This window comes from Pogona vitticeps, chromosome 4 (assembly GCF_051106095.1).
Source record: "Pogona vitticeps strain Pit_001003342236 chromosome 4, PviZW2.1, whole genome shotgun sequence".
NCBI lineage: Eukaryota > Metazoa > Chordata > Lepidosauria > Squamata > Agamidae > Pogona > Pogona vitticeps.
In genome coordinates, this window is record NC_135786.1 from 164038324 (window position 1) to 164061058 (window position 22735).

Sequence of the window (22735 nt, forward strand, 5' to 3'; positions counted from 1 at the left end):
TTTCACGTTCAACATGTCAGGGGGACCTCTCTAACGAAAGACATCCCACCATTGCTCTTAAGGAAATGAACCAACTGAAAGAATTGGTCAGGACCCCGTATCAACTATTTGGAAAATGGCTGATTTCAATTTGGTGTAAGCCAAGAATCCTGGAACACTAATGACACTGAGAAATCCAAAGATGCCTCCCACTGAATACAAAGGGAAATATGTACATGAATGGGCTATGACTTTGGCGTCTTTTCCTCTTTTTTAAAAAAAAGACTCACACAGGTTTTCAGGCATCAAACATCCAGGCGCCTGCACCCATTCTTCTGAAACTCTATAGCTTTTTGTATTAGAACAGCTATACAAAGTGTGCAGTTTTTCACACAACTTGTCTCAAAGACTAGATGAGAAAAGGGTCGACAAATTGTATGCCTTTTCCCTATTTGTTTACTCCCTTGCCACAAAACTACTACTCTCAACCTTACAAAATTCTGTAGCTTTATAAACTGCAGTCACTTCACATCATGTTCATTCTCATTACAACTGTCCAAGAAAGAAAAGCGATTTAGTGCCCCTGCAGGTTCAGATCTGAAAATTCTCACCTCCACCCTCATTCCTTCTACTGATGACATACTATATTCAATTTCACTAAATCATCCTCCATGCACAAAATGAAACAAAAGAGGATGTAGTCCTATATACCTTTCTCAGCAAAGCATGCTGCCAATTCTAGCCACTAACCGTTTTAGAAGCCTTGTTCGCATTGCACTGGCAAACGATTTCTCAGATAGAGCCTTCAGGCAGATCCTCTAAACACTAAAATGACCCTTACATAGAAAACCCCAAGTTTCTGAAATGTTCAGACTTAGTTTCCCAAGTTATCAGCTTTCTTTTCTAGAAGCACATTTTAAATGCACAAGAGCTATGTGAATTCCAACCTGTAGGTTAAGTGTTATAGCCCATCAAAAGTCTATTGTTTGGTGAGAAGCAGGCCTCTGCCTGAACCACAGCATAAGGGCCGAAGAAGTGACAACAAACTGTACGTGACAGAGGAGGACAACACTATTTTAGAGGAAAGGATATTATGGTATCTTAGTCTGGGAACTTCTGCTCTATTTTTTCAGTGTTTGCAAAGAACAATACAAAGGAAAGCATTCATATCATTTGATTCACTTGTTTGAAAAAAAAAATCAATTTTATATTAGTGCAAGTAAAAGTGGCCTAAAGTTTTGTACCCATTGTCCAGAAGACTGCGACTAATTGAAAAAGGCAAGTCACTCTGAATATGGTCGGAGGTATCCCAGTTATTGTATGTTCCAGGCCTGCCCTCCTCATTTAAACAAGTTCTTGAATCTGAGACCCCATTTCACTTATATCCTAGAGGTATTAAATGCTAAAAATATTTTAAGTCATTCATTCATGTTTTGCTGCACAATTAGCCAATTATTACTGAAGTATTTTAATACATAATAGTTTCAGTCTAACAAATATAAATTTCTTTCTGCTACCTATGACAGACTACTGATCCACTGTGGAGAAATGCATGAAACAGAAACCCTGAATCAAGGAAATAAAGAAAAGACTGTGTATTTCTAGACTGACAAATCTGAATGTTTCTTGTGAAATGTATGCATCATTCCCATATAGAAACAGGGATCTGGTTATGCTGATTTATATGTAATGATGCAACTTTACAACAAAATAACTATAATTTAAACAGAAATTCTGTGTTTCAACATACTGGGGAAGACTGTAATCTAGGTGCTTATTTGATCTGCTGCTCAGGTGCCAACCTATCATGGGCAATTTCTTGACATTGCTCTTTTTTTCTACAGTTCTTTACTGTGGGGAAAAACAGACTTACATGGGACAATGTTTGAAACAAAGGTGAGCCACTGAGCCACTCTAGAACACTCAGATCTTTGAGAAAATAATTTTTAACACTAGAGTGGAATTGGGTATGAGGCCAGAAAGTAAATAAAAACAAATCCATTCCCTTATGCTTTGTTTTTAGAAGCCCTTTTAAAAGTGCCTCAATAAATCTGTAGTCTGCTTTGAAATGAGTTTCTATTTAAGGTGTACCCAAAATGAATGAAGCTGAAGAAAACCCTGTGGTATCAGAAGGCTATTATGATATTTCTTTCCCAGCGGAAAGCTGGGAAAGAAACACTGTATCAGAAGTGGGAAAGAAGCAAATCATTAAAATGGTACTGAGAATATATGAAATGGTCATAATATAGTAAATGCTTTTTTTAGTGCTGTAGGATGTCTCTATATTATAGAGCAAAAGCAAAATGCTTTTTTAATGCTTTAGCATGTTTCTATTTTTTATACACAGTTACAATTTGCTATAAACCTACTGACAAAATAAGAACCGTATTATGCAGAGAACATGCCTTAACAGAACAACCTTCCACAGATACTCAATATTTCACGATAATACCATAATATAAACCAACAACAATCCCAGTCTCTTACAGAAGTAAAATTTCTCATTACACAACCACTAATATTCTTTATGACTTTATAATTTTAGTATTAATGGTTTGTTTTTTTTCTCTCGTTTCCCGCTGCTCTTTTTTCTTCCAATTTAAATCAGACTTCACTATATCACCTATTGTAAGAGCTTGAAAGTTATTTTTTTAAAAAAATAATAATTAGTTCATTATCATTCCAAGGCATCCTACCTCAAAGTTGTCAGTGAGCTGTATAGTCACGTTTTTAAAACACCAACTCTTCACTTTGTATTTTTTTCAAAAGTAATTGAAATTGGTACATTAGGTTGCTTCTGTAAAAATGTGAAAGTTAGTGTATGCTGCTCTGTTGTACAAAACACAGCCTCAAGCATTCACAACAGAACGAGAGGCACAGCAGAAGCCAGCACTGGAACCTTATGGTATTCGTCCTCTGCCATTTAATGAGGCAACCTACAAACGTACTAAAGCCTGTGAAAATTTACAGTAACACAGCAAACAGCTAAAGACCCCTTGTTAAGTCAGAATGATAAGGTAATGTAGTTACTTCTGCTACAGAGAATGTAATTAGTTACCTCCAGGCTCTGGCTGAAACCCTGCTGCACAGTTAAGTCCCATTACAGTAAGCCTACTGACTACTGAATCAGCAGGGATTTGGTGAGTCCGATCCTCTGTAAGCTCTATTGTTTCACATGGGCCAACTCTAGCTGCAACCTACTATGCTAGAGTAAAGAAGGTCGTTTTATATCAATGGAAATTCTGCAGGAGTTCACTCACCAAATACCCACTGATTCTACTTTAGTGTAACTACCCCAAACCTCAGGATTATCAGCCCCTGTCTATTACCACTTCCACTGCTGTTAATCTCTCTCAGGGCTACCTTGCTTCCTGAGTGATTTTCTGTGGTCGTCTGTGGAGGTTGTCTAGGAAATAGGACAGAAGGGCCGCTCTCTGGCAGGTATGGCCCCAAGACTGGCATGGTGGGGGGAGAAAACACTCACCTCGAAGGCAGAGAAATGTCAGGAAGTCTTCTGTCTTGGGCTTCCTTTTGGAGAGGTCAGAAATCTGTGTAGCTGGAGGGGGCAATAAAGGTTCCACTATCTTTATTGGAGTTGTGCTGGGGCTGTTTGGCTGAGACTGAGCAAACTTTCTTTGTGCTTGCAGCCTTGGCCTAAGAGAAACAAAAGGGGGGAAAAAACACAAATGCAATTAGGAGGTAAGGAGGCAATGCACCAGTCAAAGCAAGATAACCCAAGGAACGCCAGCACTGCTTTTTTTTCCAAAACACATCAACAGTATGTTTCTAAATAAGATAACCAGCTATGAATCCATCAGAAATATCAAGCTGTGACCCTGTAAAACAGCTTATATAAAACCAAAAGAAAAATAAAAAATAAAGAAGACAAAAATATTGTCTTTTATTTTTCTTAAGGTTTTGCCTGGAATAACATTTAGTTTTTCAATCCTCTTAATGGCTGATTCCATTTAGCTTCCCTTCCTCCCCTGCACAAGACCAGGTATAAATATATCTGCTGCACATCATATTTGAACTATCAATCAGTATATTTTCAGCTTCCCATCACTTTTAAGTATACCTTGGCAGTATCAGAACAAAAATCACATCTATCGTAAGTAGAAAAGATGCTACATTAGCTTTTATTTATTTATTTATTTAATTTAATTTATATGCCGCCCACTCTACCCAAAGTTGCATATGATGCACTAGTATGGTGTCACATGAAATGCAGAAACTACTTTGTAGGACTGTATGACTCAGATGGCCAGATGGCTCAGCAGGAGTGGGCTGGATTGGGCTAAATAAGATCATATAGAGGTCCAGTATGCCATTTGATAAGATCCTTGAATCCACATAGCACATGCACCTCAAGTGACCTTAACTAGCCTATTTCTTAAGAAAATAAAGGGAAGGGGAAACTCTCCTTGCCACCATCCCATCTCCTCCTCCTTCTGGGAGGAAGCTTTAATATATTTTTAAAATATTTTTCTAAAAGGTATAGCGCATTGTTGTTGTTTAGTCGTGTCCAACTCTTTGTGACCCCACGGACCAGAGCATTAGTCCTCCCCTAATAGGCGTAACAAATTTGCTTCTGCCCCTCTGCTCCATGGAAGCGCAGAGGAAGTTTTTTATTTGTCAATTGTCATTAAACTTAACAAAACTGGGAAATTGAAATTGGGTGGGAAATTTAAAGCAGAAAGCTCTGTTTTAATTCAATCTCAGCAATTATACATGTTGGAAATGAACCAAAACAATCCTACCTGCACTTAAAAAGGAGTAGCCTTTGACAGGGAGCCAGAAGGGTGCAGGTAGGAATGCTCTGGGGATGGGCTGGTTCACACAAACACTTACATTGGCTGGTCATCAGCAAAAGGAGCAATCCAGCACATCCCCACAGTGGATGGAACAGTGGGACAATTGCCCATGAAGTCATCCCACAGTTTCTCTCCATTCCAACACCGAACCTCCCTGGATGCTAACAGTATTAGCACTTGAACCATGACATGATCATACCACAAAGTCTGCATATCAGAATATTATCAGGACAGTAAGGAACATAACCACACATAAGTAGGTACTATGTCATACAAATAATGAATGAACCGTTCCTACCTGTAAAAAGGATACAAGATCCTCTGCAGTGGTGAGACCTTATGAAAATTTCAAGATGACTATTCATGCTAGATAAATACTACCATGCACTTGAGCCAATTCAAAATATGACTAATATGACTGAGCAGAAACTCAGACAATCTAGTGATGTCCTTTGTGCTACCTTTGGCCTGAGGGAGACCTTTGCTCAAATTAGATTTCCTTTGGAGATCAGCCAACTCAGTCCAATTACATAAGAATTCTTGCTTAGCTGTAAGACATCTAAAGAGCCAACAATCCCTGACTAGCTCATGCCATTGGTTTTGTCACAGTTGCAAAACCACTTAAAACAGTGCCAAATTCATGTCACTCAGGCAGTCAAACAAACACATGCGGCTAGTTTCATCTGCATAAACACACTACCAAACTCTCCCTTTACACAACATTAGTGAGCATCACCACAAGTTTATTCACATTTTTTTCTTTTTATAAAGAACAATATTATATTAAGTATCAACTGTAGTTTTCCACAGCGTAAGAAAAAATATATCACAAGAACATCTGTTCCTTTGGTATAAAAGGAAAAAAGGAAAGAGAAGGTGGGGAAGAACAGAAAAATTCTTAAAACACATTGATGCACATTAGCCATTAGTAAAACTTGCAGATTAGTAGATTTCCTTTTTCCCCCTAATCCAGGGTAGAGATGTGCATACAGTGGTGCCTTGCTAGACGTTGATAATCCGTTCCACTGAAATCGCGGTTTAGCGAAATCATTGTCTAGCGAAAAGCATTTCCCCATTAGAATTTATTGAAACCTGTTTAATGTGTTCGATGGGGAAGAATCGTGGTTGTCTAGTAAAGATCGGCCATAGGAAAGCCGCTTTGCAAACTGCCAATCAGCTGTTTAAATCACTGTCTTGCGAAGCTTAGGTCCCGAAAACACCTGTTTTGCGAGCGCGGAGGAAGCTGTCAAAATCGTTGTCTAGCAAAAATTGGTTTGTGAAGCAGGGACCAAACATTGTCCAGCGAAATTCCCCCATAGGAACCACTGTTTTGCGAATCGCTATAGCAATCGCAAAAAGTCAATGTCTAGCAAAAAAAAACCTGTCATGCAGGATAACTGTCCAGCGAGGCACCACTGCATTGTCAGGAAAGTTCAGCCGGTCCCAAATACAGCAGTCAGATTGTGAACTGGGCTGGTTACAGGGATCACACAACCCCACTGCTACAGCAGTTCCACTGGCTGCCAATCAGTTTCCAGGCACAATTCAAAGTGCTGGTTTTAATCCATAAAGCCCTAGATGGCCTGAGTCCAAGCTATCTCAAAGACCATGTCTCCCACTATGAGCTGGCTCAGGTGTGTTAAGATAATCAGGGGAGGCCTTTCTCTCAGACCCATCACCTTCACAGGTGTATCTGATGTGAACACAGGAGAAACCCTTCTCTGTGACTTCTCCCAGACTTTGGAACTCCCTCCCAGAGGAGACCAGGCTGGCTCTATTTTTGCTGTCCGTCCAAAAGCAGGCAAAGACCTTTTTCTTCAGGCAAGCTTTCTCTCAGTGACTACCTACATGGCTGGCTACATGAATGACTTTTCAGTGGATTGTTATGCATTACTGCTCTGACTGGGTCTTTAGTACTACAGTGGTGCCTCGCTTAATGAGCGCACCGTATAACGACGAATCCGCATAGCGATCCCATTTTCAGGATTGCTAATGCGGAGGCATAGCGTCGGCCCCAATGGGCAAAACTCTCATAGCGAAGATCGGTAAGCATTTCGCTTACCGATCTTTGCTTTGCGATGCCCGTAGATCAGCTGTTCGGCGGTTTCAAAATGGCTGCCGGACACCCAAAATGGCAGCGCGCAGCGTTTTCGCGCCCTCCCCTCGCTTACCGAGGGTGCGAAAATGGCTGCCGGACCCTGGAAACTTCGCTAAAGGGTGAGTTTTGTGCCCATTTGGAACGCATTAAACCATGGGCTTCCCCGTTCCGTTTAGCGAAGTTTTTACATAGCGAAGGTTAATCCGGAATGGGGGGGCACCACTGTACTTGTGTTTACCATCTCTGAGAATTATATTTGTTTGTCCTTTTTTAATACAGTATTTGCATACTTATTGTTCTAGTTTTGATATTGTCTTTTAATGATGCAAGCTGCCTCTTTATACTCATTGCTCTGAGCTTTAAATATTGTCTTTCAGCGATGCAAGCCACCTTGAGTACTTTTTAAGGAAATTTGTGTTTTAAGAAGCTGTAATCTGGAGGTTAAACATATAATTCGTCTGAGGAAAAAGTGGACCTGATTCTACTTTCTCCCAGTTGTGTTTTACGTTTTTCTCATAAACATAAACAGTAGGGATTCTGGTAGAAAATTCTTAGATCGGACTGAGACCAAAGAGGTAAGTGTTGATTCAGAAAAAGAAAAAAAGAGGGATGAAGATCCAGTTCCAGTAGGAGTTACAGCAGGATCACAACTCAGTCTCTGCCAAGTTCTCTCTTCATCCCTAAGTAACAACTGAAGAAGGTATCTAGGGCAACAGAAACTACTTGCTAAAGTCACAGGGTCCATAGCCCAAGGAGCCTCTCACCTGCAGTGGGGAGGGATACTGTTCATAAAGCTAAAGCTCTCCCTTGATATAGTACTATAAGCGAGTTGCATATATTGTGGAAAGGTATGTCATATATGGTTTTTTTAATGATGTTAACCACCATTGTATACTCATTGTTTTCAACTTTTAATATTGCCTTTCACTGTTGTAAGCCACATCGGGTCCTTTTCAAGGAGAAAAGGGGAGGGGGTAAAAATACTTAAAATCAATCAATCACGACTGCTCTGGGCATGGGTAAATGTCACAGCAACTTTATAACCCCTTTAATTACAAACAAGGAACATCTGCTTGTTGTTTATGGCAATCATCAATACATCCAATAATCAGTAAGTTCCAAACTACAACCAACACTTGTTTGGCACAAACAGGCAGACAGACAAACAAACAAACAAAACCAGTAATAAGTCATCAAATAAAATTGACTTATGGCAACCCTTTTCAGGGTTTTCTGGATAGAGGATGCTTGCCAGTGGTTTACCATTCCCTTCTGAGGGCATCCTGGGCCTGTGCAGCTAACCCAAAGCCACACAGGCTGGCTCTTCTCTCCCTAGAGTCACAGTGGGGAATTGAATTCCAAATCTGGCTCCATGGCCAGATACCTAACTCACTGAGCTATCCAGCCAGCTCACAAACAAACTACAGTACCAATTTTGTGTACAATGTTGCAGTAAGTAGTGCCAAAGCAACTCCAGGATACCTTCAATAAGACTATTTAGATCAGAGGTCCCCAACCCCCAATTCATGACCTGGCAGTGGTCCGTGGCCTATCCAGGACTGGGCCACGGACACAGACCTCCTACCCCCCATGTGCGCTGTTGCATGCATACGTGCACATTCTGCCCCCCCTGCGAGTACCCCCATGAGCATGCTGTGCGCATGTGCGTGAGCTCCACCCCTGCAGGCGGACCACATCCCCCCAAACGGTCCGCGGTTGTGAAAAGGTTGGGGACCACCGATTTAGATGATTTCCAATCAGGTTTTAAGATCCATTTTGGAAATAAATCTGACTTGACGATTAACTAACGAAAGGAATTGGGGAAATGTGTCTTTTTAGTTTTTCTAAAGCTTTCTGCAGCTTTCAACAGTACGGACCAAGGTATCTGTTTTGGACTAATCAGGATGAAATTGTCAGAGGCTAATTTGCAGTGGTTCTGGTCCTAATTGCCCCCCGTACCCAGAAGATAATGCTGAGGAGACTACTAAATTGAGTTCTTGGCCATGGGCTCTGTACACCACCATTTATTATCTATAGGAAACTGCAAGGAAATGATATCTGGCATTTTGAGGCTGGTTGCCAATATACTGATGACATGCAGCTCTCTCCCTCATTCACCGCCAAAGCAGCCATGGAGACTGGGTGCAGTGATGCCTTGGATGTAGACTGACAAGCCGAGATGTAATTGAGACAAGACAGAAGTACTGGAGTTCAATGTAAGTTTATATCTGGAAACAGAACTGCAACCTGTTCCGAACAGGTATACATTCCCTCTGAAAAATTAACTTTGAAGTCCTCTGCAACCCCATTAGTGCTGTGGGAAACAAAGATACTCCTGTGGCTAGGAGTGGCTTTGCTACGCTTTAGCATCGGTAGCATTTGCATTCCTTCCCCTCAAAAAGCAGAAAGCCTAGCTACAATTGCCTCCGGATTAGATTACTGCACCAGAACCTCAATGAAGTTGCCCTTAAAAAGGATCCAGAGATGACAGCTGGCCTACAATGCTATGGGTTGAATAATTTTTGGAGTTCATTTTTCTAGCATAGAACACCGGCCTGTTGAAATTACAGTGCTTCCTGCCCCATTCAAGCTACCCACACACCCTCACCCCATCAACGACACCTCCTCCTGCATGAACACTGCCAACTGTGCTCCTCACAGGAAGCCCTGCTATGTGTTCCACGATCAAGGAAAAGCATAGAAGGTTGTGACACAAGCCAGAACAAGCAGATCCCTGACTGTGAAACCTTCTTGCATGGGAAGATGCTCTTTATGTGGCCAGATAAGACATCTTTCTTTTGCTAGGCTTTCGGGTGCATTTATTTTGCTGGTTTTTCAGAAAAGTATCCAGAATATATTCTCAGACAGACAGATATAAGATAGATATAGATGAGTACGTAGTAAATTTCCAATATTTTTTACTGAAGATATATATATATCTTCAGTATATATAAAATTGTAATTGTAATTGTAAATATATATTCCACATTTTAAAATACATATAAGGGACTGAAAAGACTATGTTCAGAAACCTCATGATGCCTGAAGCATTCTTACATAAAAACTGAAGTCTTAAACCTCTACTGATCATCATACAAAACAACATCAGTGGCATTGAATGTACTTCAATTTTGCAACAAAGCTAACCTGTCAAAATGTTGAATAAAAAAAAAGTGGCCAGAACCCCACTGGAATTTTACTTCAGAGCAAGTGAAATTACATATGTTGTAAGAGTGAATTGCAGCTAAAGAACAAACAGAGAAGCCCCATCCATGCCTGCTTATGTGAAAGGCATGCAACCAGGCATACAGTACGACCAACACCTTGTTAATCTGCTACAGTTTGCTGCCACAATGTACACAGTTACTCTGGAATAAAGTACCCATAGGATTCTGGTCTGTAAATAATGCAAATTACTGTATATATATATCTCCAAAATAAAGCAAATATGGAGCTATGAATCTGTGATGAAAGAAAGCTCTTTCCATAGCCCATCTGCTTTCTGGACAGCTACAAAGTACAACATCCTCAGTAATGAAATTTAAAAACATGCTGAAAACATAAGCCAATCAAATTCAATGCTAGAGTCCAGATCCAATGCATAAAGGAAATACACACAGCCCTTGCAATAGCCTGCAATCATCAAGACAATATGATTTTAAAAGGAAGATCTAATTCAACCAAGATATATTCTGCACAGGAGGTTAGCTTAGATGATTAAAATGGCCTCTCCGGTGGCCTTCAGACTATGAAATTATATCAGGCTGCAGGATGAGTTCTGCTCCCATACCATGGAGATATTTATAACATACCAGCATAAATGATTTAGTTACTAATGGGCAGCAATCAACTGGAGCAGCATTCAGCTTCCGCTGACTACAGGCCAAAGTCTGACCATCACACAAACACCTCTATTGAGAAAGGTAGTACTCCTTTAGCAATAAAGTTCAAAAGGTCAGGAAACAAGCAGTTAGTAATGAAGCTTTAGCAATGAAATACAAGAGTTGGATTTGACATTCTCTCTAATTAGGCCCGCAGTAACTACAATGTCATTAAACAGAGAAGTTATATTATATGGTTTCCAAGCAAAGGTTCTTGAAAACATTCCAGTTTGGAACAGGGTACCTGAGCTAGATGATCATTTTCTAAAATATTGATTGACTCTGACTGATTATTTCTAAGCTACTTAGATCTGAAAATTTCTGTTATACTGTACCACAAAATAAAGCATATAATATACAAAAAGCACAAATTAGCACACAATATTTATGTGATCCTTGAGACAGATGGTCATTTGCAGTATATAAAGAAAGCTTATGAATAGGCATGCCTTCAGCACATATCTGTAAACCTAGAAGTTGTAGGAACATCTCAATTATCTTGAAGAAAAAGCATTCTACACAGGGGGCACAATACCAAAGACACTGCTTTCAACAACTACAGAGCAGGCCCAAAGAGCACATGGTGCCCAGCTGATCTTAAGGACTGAATGGGCCTATAAGGGAGGAGGATGTCTCTTGGGTAACTAGGTCCCACACTACTTATGGCATTATGAACTAATGACAAATCCTTAAACCTGGCTTCACATCATATAGGCTGTCCCTGTGCAACTCCTTCAGCAGAGATGACCCATGTTCCCAGCAGCTTGCCACATTCAGAGGCCTAGTGCCTTAATCAGAGGCAGGGGACTCAGGAAACGATCAGCTCAGGATGGAATCAAGAGTACAGTCCCCAAAGTAAATTACGGCATGCTTTTTAATGCCCCTTTAAACCCTGGTGCTGTTTTGCTTCATGTTAGCAGTGTGCCATCCCTTCATTATTGTAACTTTCCTATTGCTTCATGCTTGACTTACTATAAAGGTGCATCCCATTTTCCATCTGAAACATGTGATATCCCATAGAAAGCTGCAAGCATATAAGGGAGATGGGTTATTCTGCCAGATTTCATTTCAGAACTGCAGTATGAGACACATGTTGACCTCCATCTAGATGCTAATCCCCAATAGAGTTGATCTATTAAATTAAGGGAATTTTCATACATTTTGACATACCTTTCAGGAATTCATTCAACTGCTACTCTAGCTTATACCAGCAACTGGATTTAGGCTACTGCCTCCTCCCCAGTTTGTAACATCCATGAGGCCCAAGGTCTGAGGAAAGTTGCCTGTTTTTAGAGGTACTATATGGGTTTTATGGATTACAATTTATTTCCTCAGACAAATGAAGCACAGTATTCAAGTGTCAGGTATATGCACGACGTATATGGTTGTGGGACTGCAATCAGAGTGAACATGGGATGCAGAAAATAACAAGTATATTATTAAAAATGCTCATAAAATTTCAGAGATAGTTAACATAAATAAAGATCTTGACAATAGCTATGGAATTTAACTCATAAAAATATACTAACCTACACATAACTCTATTAAGCAGTTAATTGCTTCTGAGTTATTAAAACAAGAAAGTCTTTGCTTTCTGTACTTATTACATATTTGCGCATACTATGTGCTATATACAAATAATAAACCAAATAATTCTGAAAACAGGGCTATAACTATATAGCATGTAGTGTGCTAAAAAAAATGTCCAGATTAAGACCTTCAGCAAGCGAGTGAACTCTCATAAGTCATGACAAATACATGGTAGCTCTGACCAGTAATTTATGCTCTGATCACCTTAAGGATGGGATACTGTAAATCCACCCTATATGAAGGTGCCACGGAGCAGAATACATGAATAGCCCAGAATGCAGAAGCAAGATGCTGGCATAGAGTTAACAGGATAGAACATGCTTTGTCCATTTTGGGCTAGACACATACCAATTTGTTTCCAGAATGAGTTAAAGGTGCAGATTTCAGACTTTTTAAAGCTATAAATTAGGAATAAGGAACATGTAGTTGTCCACATGTTGCTGGACTGCAACTCCTGGGTCCAGGCCATTCTACCACAGCCAGTGATGATGAACTACCAAAATTACAATAAAAACAATTACAGGGCTCCAGTTACCAAATTAAAGAAGGGTTTCAAAAGCTGAGCAAAACTCTGGTTATCAGAAACAAAAGACAAAGAAACATTTCAACAGTGTCACCAAAATTATGGAATAATTTCCTGACAGATCCTTTTGACCATTTAGAAAGTTTTGTTTCTGTTGGTGTTTTTTAAATTAACACCTTGTAACACTTGTAATTTAAAATATTCTCTTTGCTCTGCATTGTTTTCATCAGCTGCTCTTTCACAACTATTGTAAATGCTTTTGTAGTAACATTGCACTTACCAGTTTGTTGTGAGTTACTTTCTGTGTGGTTGTAGAAGATGGAATAAAATACTGTGGCCAATACCCTGTCAGAACTGCAGAGCACAGAAGGGCAATGTGCACCATTTTGTGGGCTGTTATGTATTACGGCACCCTGGTTGTACAATCAGCTGTGTCATCAGTTGTGCAACAGACAGGCTGCCAACAGTGAAACCTGTCTGCATGACTGCCCTCATTTGTGTGACAAGCCCCAATACGATCCTGGCTGTAATAAAAATATAAAATACAGTGGTGCCTCGCTAGACAATGATAATCCGTTCCACTGAAATCGTGGTTTAGCGAAATCATTGTCTAGCAAAAAGCATTTCCCCTTTGGAATGCATTGAAACCTGTTTAATGTGTTCCAATGGGAAAGAATCGTCGTTGTCTAGCAAAGATCGGCCATAGGAAAGTCGCTTTGCGAATCGCCAATCAGCTGTTTAAATAACTGCCTTGCGAAGCTTAGATTCCGAAAACACCCGTTTTGCGAGTGCGGAGGGAGCTATCAAAATCGTTGTCTAGTGAAAATCGGTTTGCGAAGCAGGGACCAAACATTGTCCAGTGAAATTCCCCCATAGGAATCACTGTTTTGCGAATCACTCTAGAGATCGCAAAAAGTCAATGTCTAGCGAAAAAACTGTCATGCGAGGTAACTGTCTAGCGAGGCACGACTGTACAGTGGGGTCTCTACTTAAGAACTTAATCCGTATTGGAAGGTGGTTCTCAAGTTGAAAAGTTCTTATGTTGAATCTGCATTTCCCATAGGAATGCATTGAAAACCATTTAATCCGTATCTGCTCTTTTCCGTCCATAGAAACTACAGTGGAACCTCTACTTAAGAACTTAATCCATTTTGGAATGGCGTTCTTAAGTTGAAACGTTCTTAAGTTGAAGCAAAATTTCCCATAGGAATGGACTGAAAACCAATTAATCCGTTCTGGCTGTTTTTTTTGTTATGTAGAAGTGCGTTCGTACATTGAAGCATTAGTTCCCATAGGAACTAATGCAAAGCTGGTTAATACATACTCTACCACTAGGGGGAGAATTTTTTTTAACCTAAGATGACCTAAGGTTAAAAAAAGAGCAGGAAAGGTTTTTTTCCTGTTCTTATCTTGGATTTTTGTTCTCAAGTAGAAGCAAAATTTAGCAAATGGAGCTGTTCTTAAGTTGGATTGTTCTTAAGTAGGGACGTTCTGAAGTAGAGACCCCACTGTAGGTAAATCAGCCACCACTCTGAAACAGGTTAGTCCAATGTCACAAGCAGAGCCTTGAAGTGTTATTTGGTCAAGCTATAACTCCCAGAATTATCCAGCCAGTATGACCACTGGCCATGGTGCCTGGGAGATTCTGGGAACTCTAATTCCTCAATAAAAAAAAGTGATAGCTTCAAGTTCTGATTATAACAAGTCAAGGCCATCAAAAGCATCTTTCAAAATACTGTGACTTGATCTTGACAAGAGACTGTCCTCCATATCTTCCAGTTGTGACGGACTGCAATTTCAAGAAGTAGACCCACTGTAATTCTTGCCATTTACCAAGCCCTCCCTGCCCCCCAACGAAAACACATTCACACATGTCAGACGTGCCAGAGATAAACAATAACAGCAATGCTGTATGGGTTATTTCATCTATCCTCACCAGGGCTGAAAGACTTCCTGTTCAATTAATTCCTTCATTAATTTCTATCCGTTGGAATAAATTTTCCTTGTCTGCCAACAGGAAGTGATAAAAGTCACAAGGTCAGTTTGCTTCAGGGCAGCTTAACCTTTCATGAAGGTTGCTGTCTGCAGTCTGAGCTTTCTAGAAACCAGATATCTTGCGGCAGCTCACTAGGTCTTTTAATAGATTTCCACCATCTGGGTCCTAGTAATTTCCCTGCATTCCTGCAGAAAATGAAATCTGTTTTAAGTTGTCACAACATACAGATGAATATGGTATTCATTGTAGTGCAGCTAAAAGGCTACTTCCCCTGCTAATTTCTTCCAATATAGAGATTAACAAAGATGCTTACTACCTATGGTAACTTCCCAACCCATGTATTCAAAGTAGAAAATAATGAAGCAGCACAAAGGATAATATATTCCAACACACTGATTAGTAGAAAGCATAGAAAGACTGATATCCAGAGCGGATGTGAAAACATAGTGCTGGACTAGGACTCAGGAAATTTCGGTTCAAATCCCTGCTTGTCCATGGAACTCAATGGGAAATGGTAGGGGTAAACCAGTCCTTGGGCATCTCACATATCTTTAAAATCTTATTAAGGTCATCAGATATCTGAGGAGACTTGACAACACACAGCAATAACAATAAAAATCTTGATTGTGTGATGTAGAGGTAGGATGTCTCCTTTATTCTTCACTACAGTCAACAGGATTCAGTGAGAAATGCCACCTCAAGATAAGACTTGGGCCCTGGTCTCCCCCAGTCACATTATTTCAGACTGTGATTATTTACAGGAAGCATCTACACAGTACCCATCAAAAGAAATTCCATTTTTGGCAGTGGCAAGCTCTGCTAAGTGGCTGGTGGTAAAGATAATTAACCAAAGACAATCTTTCTTTCTCTCTCTCTCTGTATTATTATTACTTTGGTGGTTGATGACCATCATCAACTCTGTCCAGGTGTTGTTAGCCTAGAGCGGCCCTCTGCTGAAGGCTTTGATATCATTTGTGGCCCAATGTTACTGAAGGAGATCTTGGTCCAGTGTCTGATATCAGTGCTTTTTTCAATAGGCCTCAGTGTCAATGCTGAAGGAGACATGGGCCTTGATCTCTGCTACTTGCGAATTATGGCTTCAAGACATTTAGTTTGGAGTTGGTATTTAACTCTGTTGAAATTAAATCAAATAGATGTTAATCTCTCCAAGCTGTGTTGGAGAGGATGTCAGAAAACAGGTACTTATTTTCATTTGTGGTAGAAATGTTAGAATATATTGAAATTCTGGTAACTGATTTTTAAGGAAATAAATTAAATAACTAAGTTAAGTTTAGAGGTACGTCTTGGAATAGTGCTTTACCAATAAGAAGCAATGTAATTGGACAACTAAAGAATTAATCTCAAATGTATTAACAACAGCACGATTAATGGTAGCTAGGAATTGGAACTCCCATAATCACTGGGCAGCATGGTTGAGGGGGATTTGTATTTCAATACATCTGTAATTTATCAGGATGGAGAAGACTAAATTAGCTATTGTTTCCCACAATCTTATCTAAAATTGTCCCTGAGAAATTACTTGTACTAACTCAGCCAATTTTATAATCTAATTTTAAGCACCCGGCCCACTCATTTCCTATATCTTGAGACTAACACTGGGAAATCTAATCATATTCTACTTCATTCAGAAATATCTATACAAAGTCTTGTAGTTACTTTTGCTAACACAGTTATTAGAACACGGGGAAATGGGGAAATAAGAATTTATGATTTTAGCAGTTTTTTAGATATACAGTATTTGATTTATGCTCCCACCCCCACAGATAAGCAAATTCAACACTGATGTTACTTCAGTTGTTTCTCTCCCAGGACAACCAATTTTACAAACAGATCTGTATAAAATCAATAGCATACTTGAAGCTAACTATAAATATCTTTGAAAATGTGGCAGAGGATAGAGATGAACACATATGAGTGTGCCAAGGAAGTATTCAAATTTTCATGAGTACAGCACAATCAAGAGTACAGTGTGTGAGTTTTGTTTCTGCCCGATTATACCCTACCACATCACCATGCAAAGTGCTGGATATAGTCTTTGAAAGAAACACAAACCTACTGACAAATTAGCAAGGTCTTTGGATTAGTTTTATCTTAATTTTGTTCTCTGGAATTACACAAGTTTACATTAGAGTTCTTCATTTTGCTTAATATAACCACTATTCCTTGATTAATTTTTATATTAGAATGAGCAACAAATGCCATTATGCTTGCTTTGAATGTTGTGCCTTTCCAGGAAGCGATAAAATGAAACATGCCATTCACAGGGTAATGTTTAACTCAAGGTGAAACAAACTGAATCTTTACATTGTATATCAAAATATTCCTGTTCTGCTTGTTTGTTACCCCCCATGTGAAACCAGTTTCTAAATTAGTTTTTGAAACCTTTAAGCAACAAGTCTTAACTACAGGAAAACAGATGTAATGTTAGTAAACCATCCCACACACTTGCTTTAGAGTGGAGCAACAAAGCTGACAACCTTGCTCATACCTAATAAACCACAAATGTTCACAGATCCATTTACATACTCACAGAGGGACCAAGGCAGTGGAGACATGTCAACAGCAAACAACTGCAGTTGCTCCAGATTGTGGTAACAGCCTTCTTTCTTAGGCGGGTCCTCCTCAATTTAAGAAACTCTTTGCTTAGGACAACCCCTTAATCTACTGCAGTGTTTCTCAACCTTGAATAACCCAGGTGTTCTTGAACTGCAACTCCCAGAAATCCCAACCAGCACAGCTAGTGATGAAGGCTTTTGGGAACTGCAATCAAAGAACACCTGGGTTATCTAAGGTTGGAAACACTGGTCTATGGGATTCACCTTCAATACAGCTGACACAGTAGGAAAAATTATACCTGCCCAGAATTACCTTTATTTCACAAATATTATAGAGTCATGCCCCGCTTAACGATTACCCCGCATTATGACGAATCTGCTTTACAACTATGTTTTTGTGATCGCAATTGCGATTGCAAAATGATGGTCTAAATGGGGGAATTTCGCCTACCGATGATCGGTTCCCTGCTTCGGGAACTGATTTTCCCTTTACGATGATCAAAAACAGCTGATCGTCGGGTTTTCAAAATGGCTGCCAGGTGCTTAAAATGGCTCCCCGCTGTGCTTAGAGACGGATTCCTCGCTATACAGGCACTGAAAATGGCCACCGTATGGAGGATCTTCACTGGACGTTGAGTTTTTAGCCCAATGGAACGCATTGAACGGTTTTCAATGCGTTTCAATGGTTTTTTAATTTCGCTTTACGATGTTTTCGCTTAACAGCGATTTTCCTGGAACGGATTACAGACGTTTAGCGAGGCACCACTGTACAGGTAGTCCCATTCTATATCAAATCTATTAATACCCACTGTCATAAAAATGATATAAACGGCTCTCCTTGTTGCATACAAAATGTTATGCAAGGAGAGAGGCATGGTGTCTTCAGTACTTTGGAATTCTTGGAATTTGACTCCCACAAGCTTGACCCACCATGACCAGTGGTAAGAGAACATACGAGTTGAATGTTCTCCAAACGCTCTCTGTAGTGAGTTCATGCAATCAGTGCATTTGCAATAATCTTTCTGCAATGAATTAGTTATTTTTGAAAATTTCCATTTGAACCCACATTCTTTGAGATTTGAAAAAAAATCTGATCTAGTAGTTATTTGATCTACTAACACTTCACTGTAATGCTTTATATCCTATTATTAGGTATCACTACAGAATTCTCTGTGTGGCAGCACCTTGTCAGTACCACATAACAAAACAGAAAGTGTAATATTTCTGTGGTAGATCCCATAACAGAGTAGAGTCCCGTGCAAGAATGGGTTTGACTTATACAAACAAGTCTGAGGAGAAACCACTGTGGTGCCTGTGGGGGCTCTCCTTATGAGTTGGGACCCTGGAAAACAACAATCCTGGCTAAATGCAGACACACACACACACACACCCAATGGATTTGTGGAACTCTTGTGGATTTGTCATCTTCCAAGTGTAGTCAAACAAAGAAATTGAAGATGGAAGAGACGGGGACAGAGTGTTCCTCCATGTGTGGAGAATATAAATGAATAGATAAAATCTAAATAGACCTCAGACAGACAGACAGACAGACAGACAGACAGAGATTGATTTAAAATCAAAATACGATACATTCTGTACGGTGTAGTTTTGAACGCAAGTCCTCAATTACTTACATCGAGAACAAACTAGTCAGGAGCTAGTTTGCTAACTGTACTTTTAAGCAAAACATTGTCAGATTTCCATTTTAGTAATGAGTGTTTGATTTTGGTTATTTTGCTAATGATTGATAAACTATCTTCAGGTGAATTGAACTGTCATCTAAATCACTGGTTCTTAACCTTGGGTTACTCAGGAGTTTTGCACTGCAACTCCCAGAAGCCTTCACCACCAACTGTGCTGGCTGGGGTTTCTGGGAGTAGCAGTTCAAAAACATCAGAGTAACAAAGGTTAAGAACCTAGGATCTAAATAAAAGGCCAGAGTAATCTCTGAACTGAAACTCTTCTAAGATTATAAATATCTAACCTGACTGAAAGGATTCAGATCCTTTCACACCTTTTATTAATCCACAATTTTGGGGAAATCAAACAAGACGTAGTAGTTTAACCATCTCTTTCTTTTTGATAATTAAAGCAGTTGGTAACCAGAATCAATACTTACAAGAATGAGCAAAAATTCTTCACCACTAGTTCTAACACCAGAAAATAAGCAAAACCCAGCAAGGACTGGCTTACAGTGCAAGGCAAATGAGACAGAAATTAGTGATGCTACCAATGTCTATTGACCTGTAGTGTGACAGCCAACTGTAAGCAGGTGGTCATCAGATCAATGAGCCACAAAGTCTTACCTTTTGTAGTCAGAAAAAAGAACCAGTGGTAAAGGTTAACATTAATTAAGTAACAATACACAGAGCCAAAACAGTACAAGTCATCAGTCACCGAAAGTATGCACACCAGGTATTGGCAAAACAATTAATAGAGAAAATAAGAGAGTTACCGTATGTGTGCGTGTGTGTGGTCAGAGAACAGAGTTAAAACATTTCATGGAAAAGTTCCAAAGCAGAAATAGCACATTCCTGTTTTCTAAGCCATCGAGCAGACTAATCCTTTTCACAGAATTGTAAACTGGAGAAGTATATATACACTGGGGCTCAGCCATTCATCTTGAAACATTCCCATTACTGTTCTACTAACAGTAGCAACCTGGAATTTAAAGCATGATATGTGGGTTTTAAAGCTAATTTTGACGTGTAACTAGTCCAAAAGTTATTGCTACAGGTCAGCCTGAAGTTTGCAATCCAGCTAACAATCAGTACCCCCACTCTTGCATTAATGCAGCTCCAGGGTGAAACAAATTCTCCTGTCAAAAGTCTTCATGGCACCGGCACTCAGATGGTCATAGTAAACTAGGCACAAAAACATTACTTAAATATTCTTCACTATTTCATTGCGCAGCTTCAGCAAACGCCCTCTCTTTTCAGTGTGAAAGCTCAGGTTATCCATAAAAATGCTGAAGCAAGTTCTTTACCAAACACAGAACAGGCTCAACAAGCTTTACTGCCATTCTATCATCAGATTCTGTTTGGACTTGTTTTAATAGCCATTTTATTAATAAATGTGTAACATTAAAGCTCTGCTGTCTTAGCAAATTGTCCTTGCCATTAAGCGGAAGCAGTGATGCTATATTCAAATACAACTGAGAAGTGATTGAAATCCTATTGTGTAGCTATGTCTCTGCACACAGAATTGTGGTATCAGCAGCAGCAAACTCCCACAAATTAAAGGCTTCCTTTTGTGACCTCACAGCTCATATACAATGCACCCCAAAATCACAAAAGGAAGCCTTTAGTCAGCAGCCACCTGCTGTTGCTGTTGACATCATTCTCACTGCACTGGAATAGTGGATTTTGGCTGAGAGGTTACCTACCTGTAACTTTGGTTCTTCGAGTGGTACTCTGTGAATTCACACTAATGGGCTAACTCTGCGCCTGCACAGAGATCTCCGGAATATTTTAGAGCTTTATGCTAATCTATGTAGGACTGCCCCCTCCCATCCACGAGGTCCGCCCGCCCTCCAAGTACCTCAGTTCTATAGGTAGTCTGCCGATACATAGTTAAGACAGGAGTGACGGACAGAGGGGAGGGGAGGACGGGTGGGAAGTGTGAATTCACAGATGACCACTCGAAGAACCAGAATTACAGGTAGGTAACCTCTCTTTCTTCTTCATGGTCTCTGTGAATGCACACTAATGGGTGATTAACCAGCTTACCTCAGAGGCGGAGGGATGTCACAACATGATCAAAGACAGTACAGCCCGTCCAAAGGAGGCATCAGCTTTGGCCCTCAGGTCTAGTCTGTAGTGGGTGGTGAATGTGTATGGCGTGGACCACGTGGCAGCTCTGCAAATGTCTGGGAGGGGGACTCCACGAGGGAAAGCTGCAGATGTGGCAGTAGCTCTAGTAGAATGAGTTTTGATACCATCAGGTAAAGGTCATTTGGTAATTTGGTATGCCAGTTTAATAGTGGAAAATAGCCACCTGGAGATAATTTGTGAAGACAAATGGGAGCCCCTGTGAGGGGGGTGCAGAGATACAAAGAGTCTTTTGGACTTTCGGAAAGAGGCCGTCCTGGAGAGGTAGAGGCCCTCTTTACATCTAGTGAATGTAATGATTGCTCGAGGGATGTTGTGGGGGACAGAAAGAACATGGGGAGAATAATAGGCTATGACAGATGGAAAGCTGACACCACCTTAGGTAGGAATGAGACGCTTGAGAATAAAGTAACCTTGTTGGCATGAAACTGGAAAAAGGGAGGATTGGTCCTCAAAGCCGCAAGTTTCAAAGCTATACGCACGGAGGTGATGGCGACGAGGAACAGCGTCTTTAGTGAGAGAAGGTATTCAGACGTAGTGGCCAGTGGCTCAGATGGAGCGGGGGAGAGGCAGTGTAGAACGAGAGAAAGGGATCACTGTGGAGGCGGTAAAGGAGCAGGAGGCTGCATGTTGGTGACACCTCGCAAGAACTGCTTGAGTCTCAGGTGATGGAAGAGCATGGAGGCGTCTGAGGTTTGCGGTTGGTCAGCTACGATAGCAAATAGGTAGACTTTCAGTGTTGAGAGAGAGAGATGATTATGAAAGAGGTGGGATAGAAACTGTAGAACAGTTTCGAGGCTGGTTCGTGAGATTGGTAAATTGAGTTGATTAGCAAACTTTGTGAAGCTAGACCACTTGTAGAAATATAGTTTAGTTGTGGAAGGCTTCTGTGCATGAGCTAGGATTTCCTTCACTGAAGCAAGATTCTCCAAGCTGTGAGATTGAGAGTTCGTATGTCTGGGTGGTGAGTTTGGCCGTGGTGTTATGACAGCAGGGGGGGGCGGTAGTTGGAAGTAGTCACTGCTCAGTGTTTTGAGGAGTGTGAACCACAGCTGCCTTGGCCACCATGGGGCAATCAGGACCACGCTGGCGTGATCTAGTCTAATCTTGGATATGGTGCAAAGAAGGAGCAGGAAGGGAGGGAACATGTAAATGAGGTCCATGGACCAATCTGCCATCAGAGCATCTCCCATGGATTCACATCCGATTCCACCTCTGGAATAAAAGATGTCGCACTTGGTATTGCTGGAGGTCGCAAACATGTCTATGTCAGGAGTTCCCCAGCAATTGCAAAGGTTGAGGAATACCGTGTGGTCTAATGACCATTCGTGCATTTGACTCTGTAGACGGCTGAGGCCATCTGCTACCGTGTTGTCGTGTGTGGCTATGTAGACTGCCATGGGAAAGATGTGGCGTTCCAAACACCATTCCCATATCTGAACCGTTAG

At 40.4% G+C, this 22735-nt stretch overlaps 1 protein-coding gene across 2 annotated transcripts in view; it reads right to left on the minus strand.

Annotated features, from left to right (window-relative positions):
- Nucleotides 1-22735, minus strand: part of JARID2 (jumonji and AT-rich interaction domain containing 2) — a 239667-nt gene that overhangs the window by 57878 nt on the left and 159054 nt on the right. For both annotated transcript variants that reach the window (XM_020798586.3, XM_078393492.1), the window contains exon 4: nucleotides 3464-3633. In XM_020798586.3, coding sequence (XP_020654245.3) covers nucleotides 3464-3633 — 170 coding nt within the window. The remainder of the gene's footprint in view (nucleotides 1-3463; nucleotides 3634-22735) is intronic.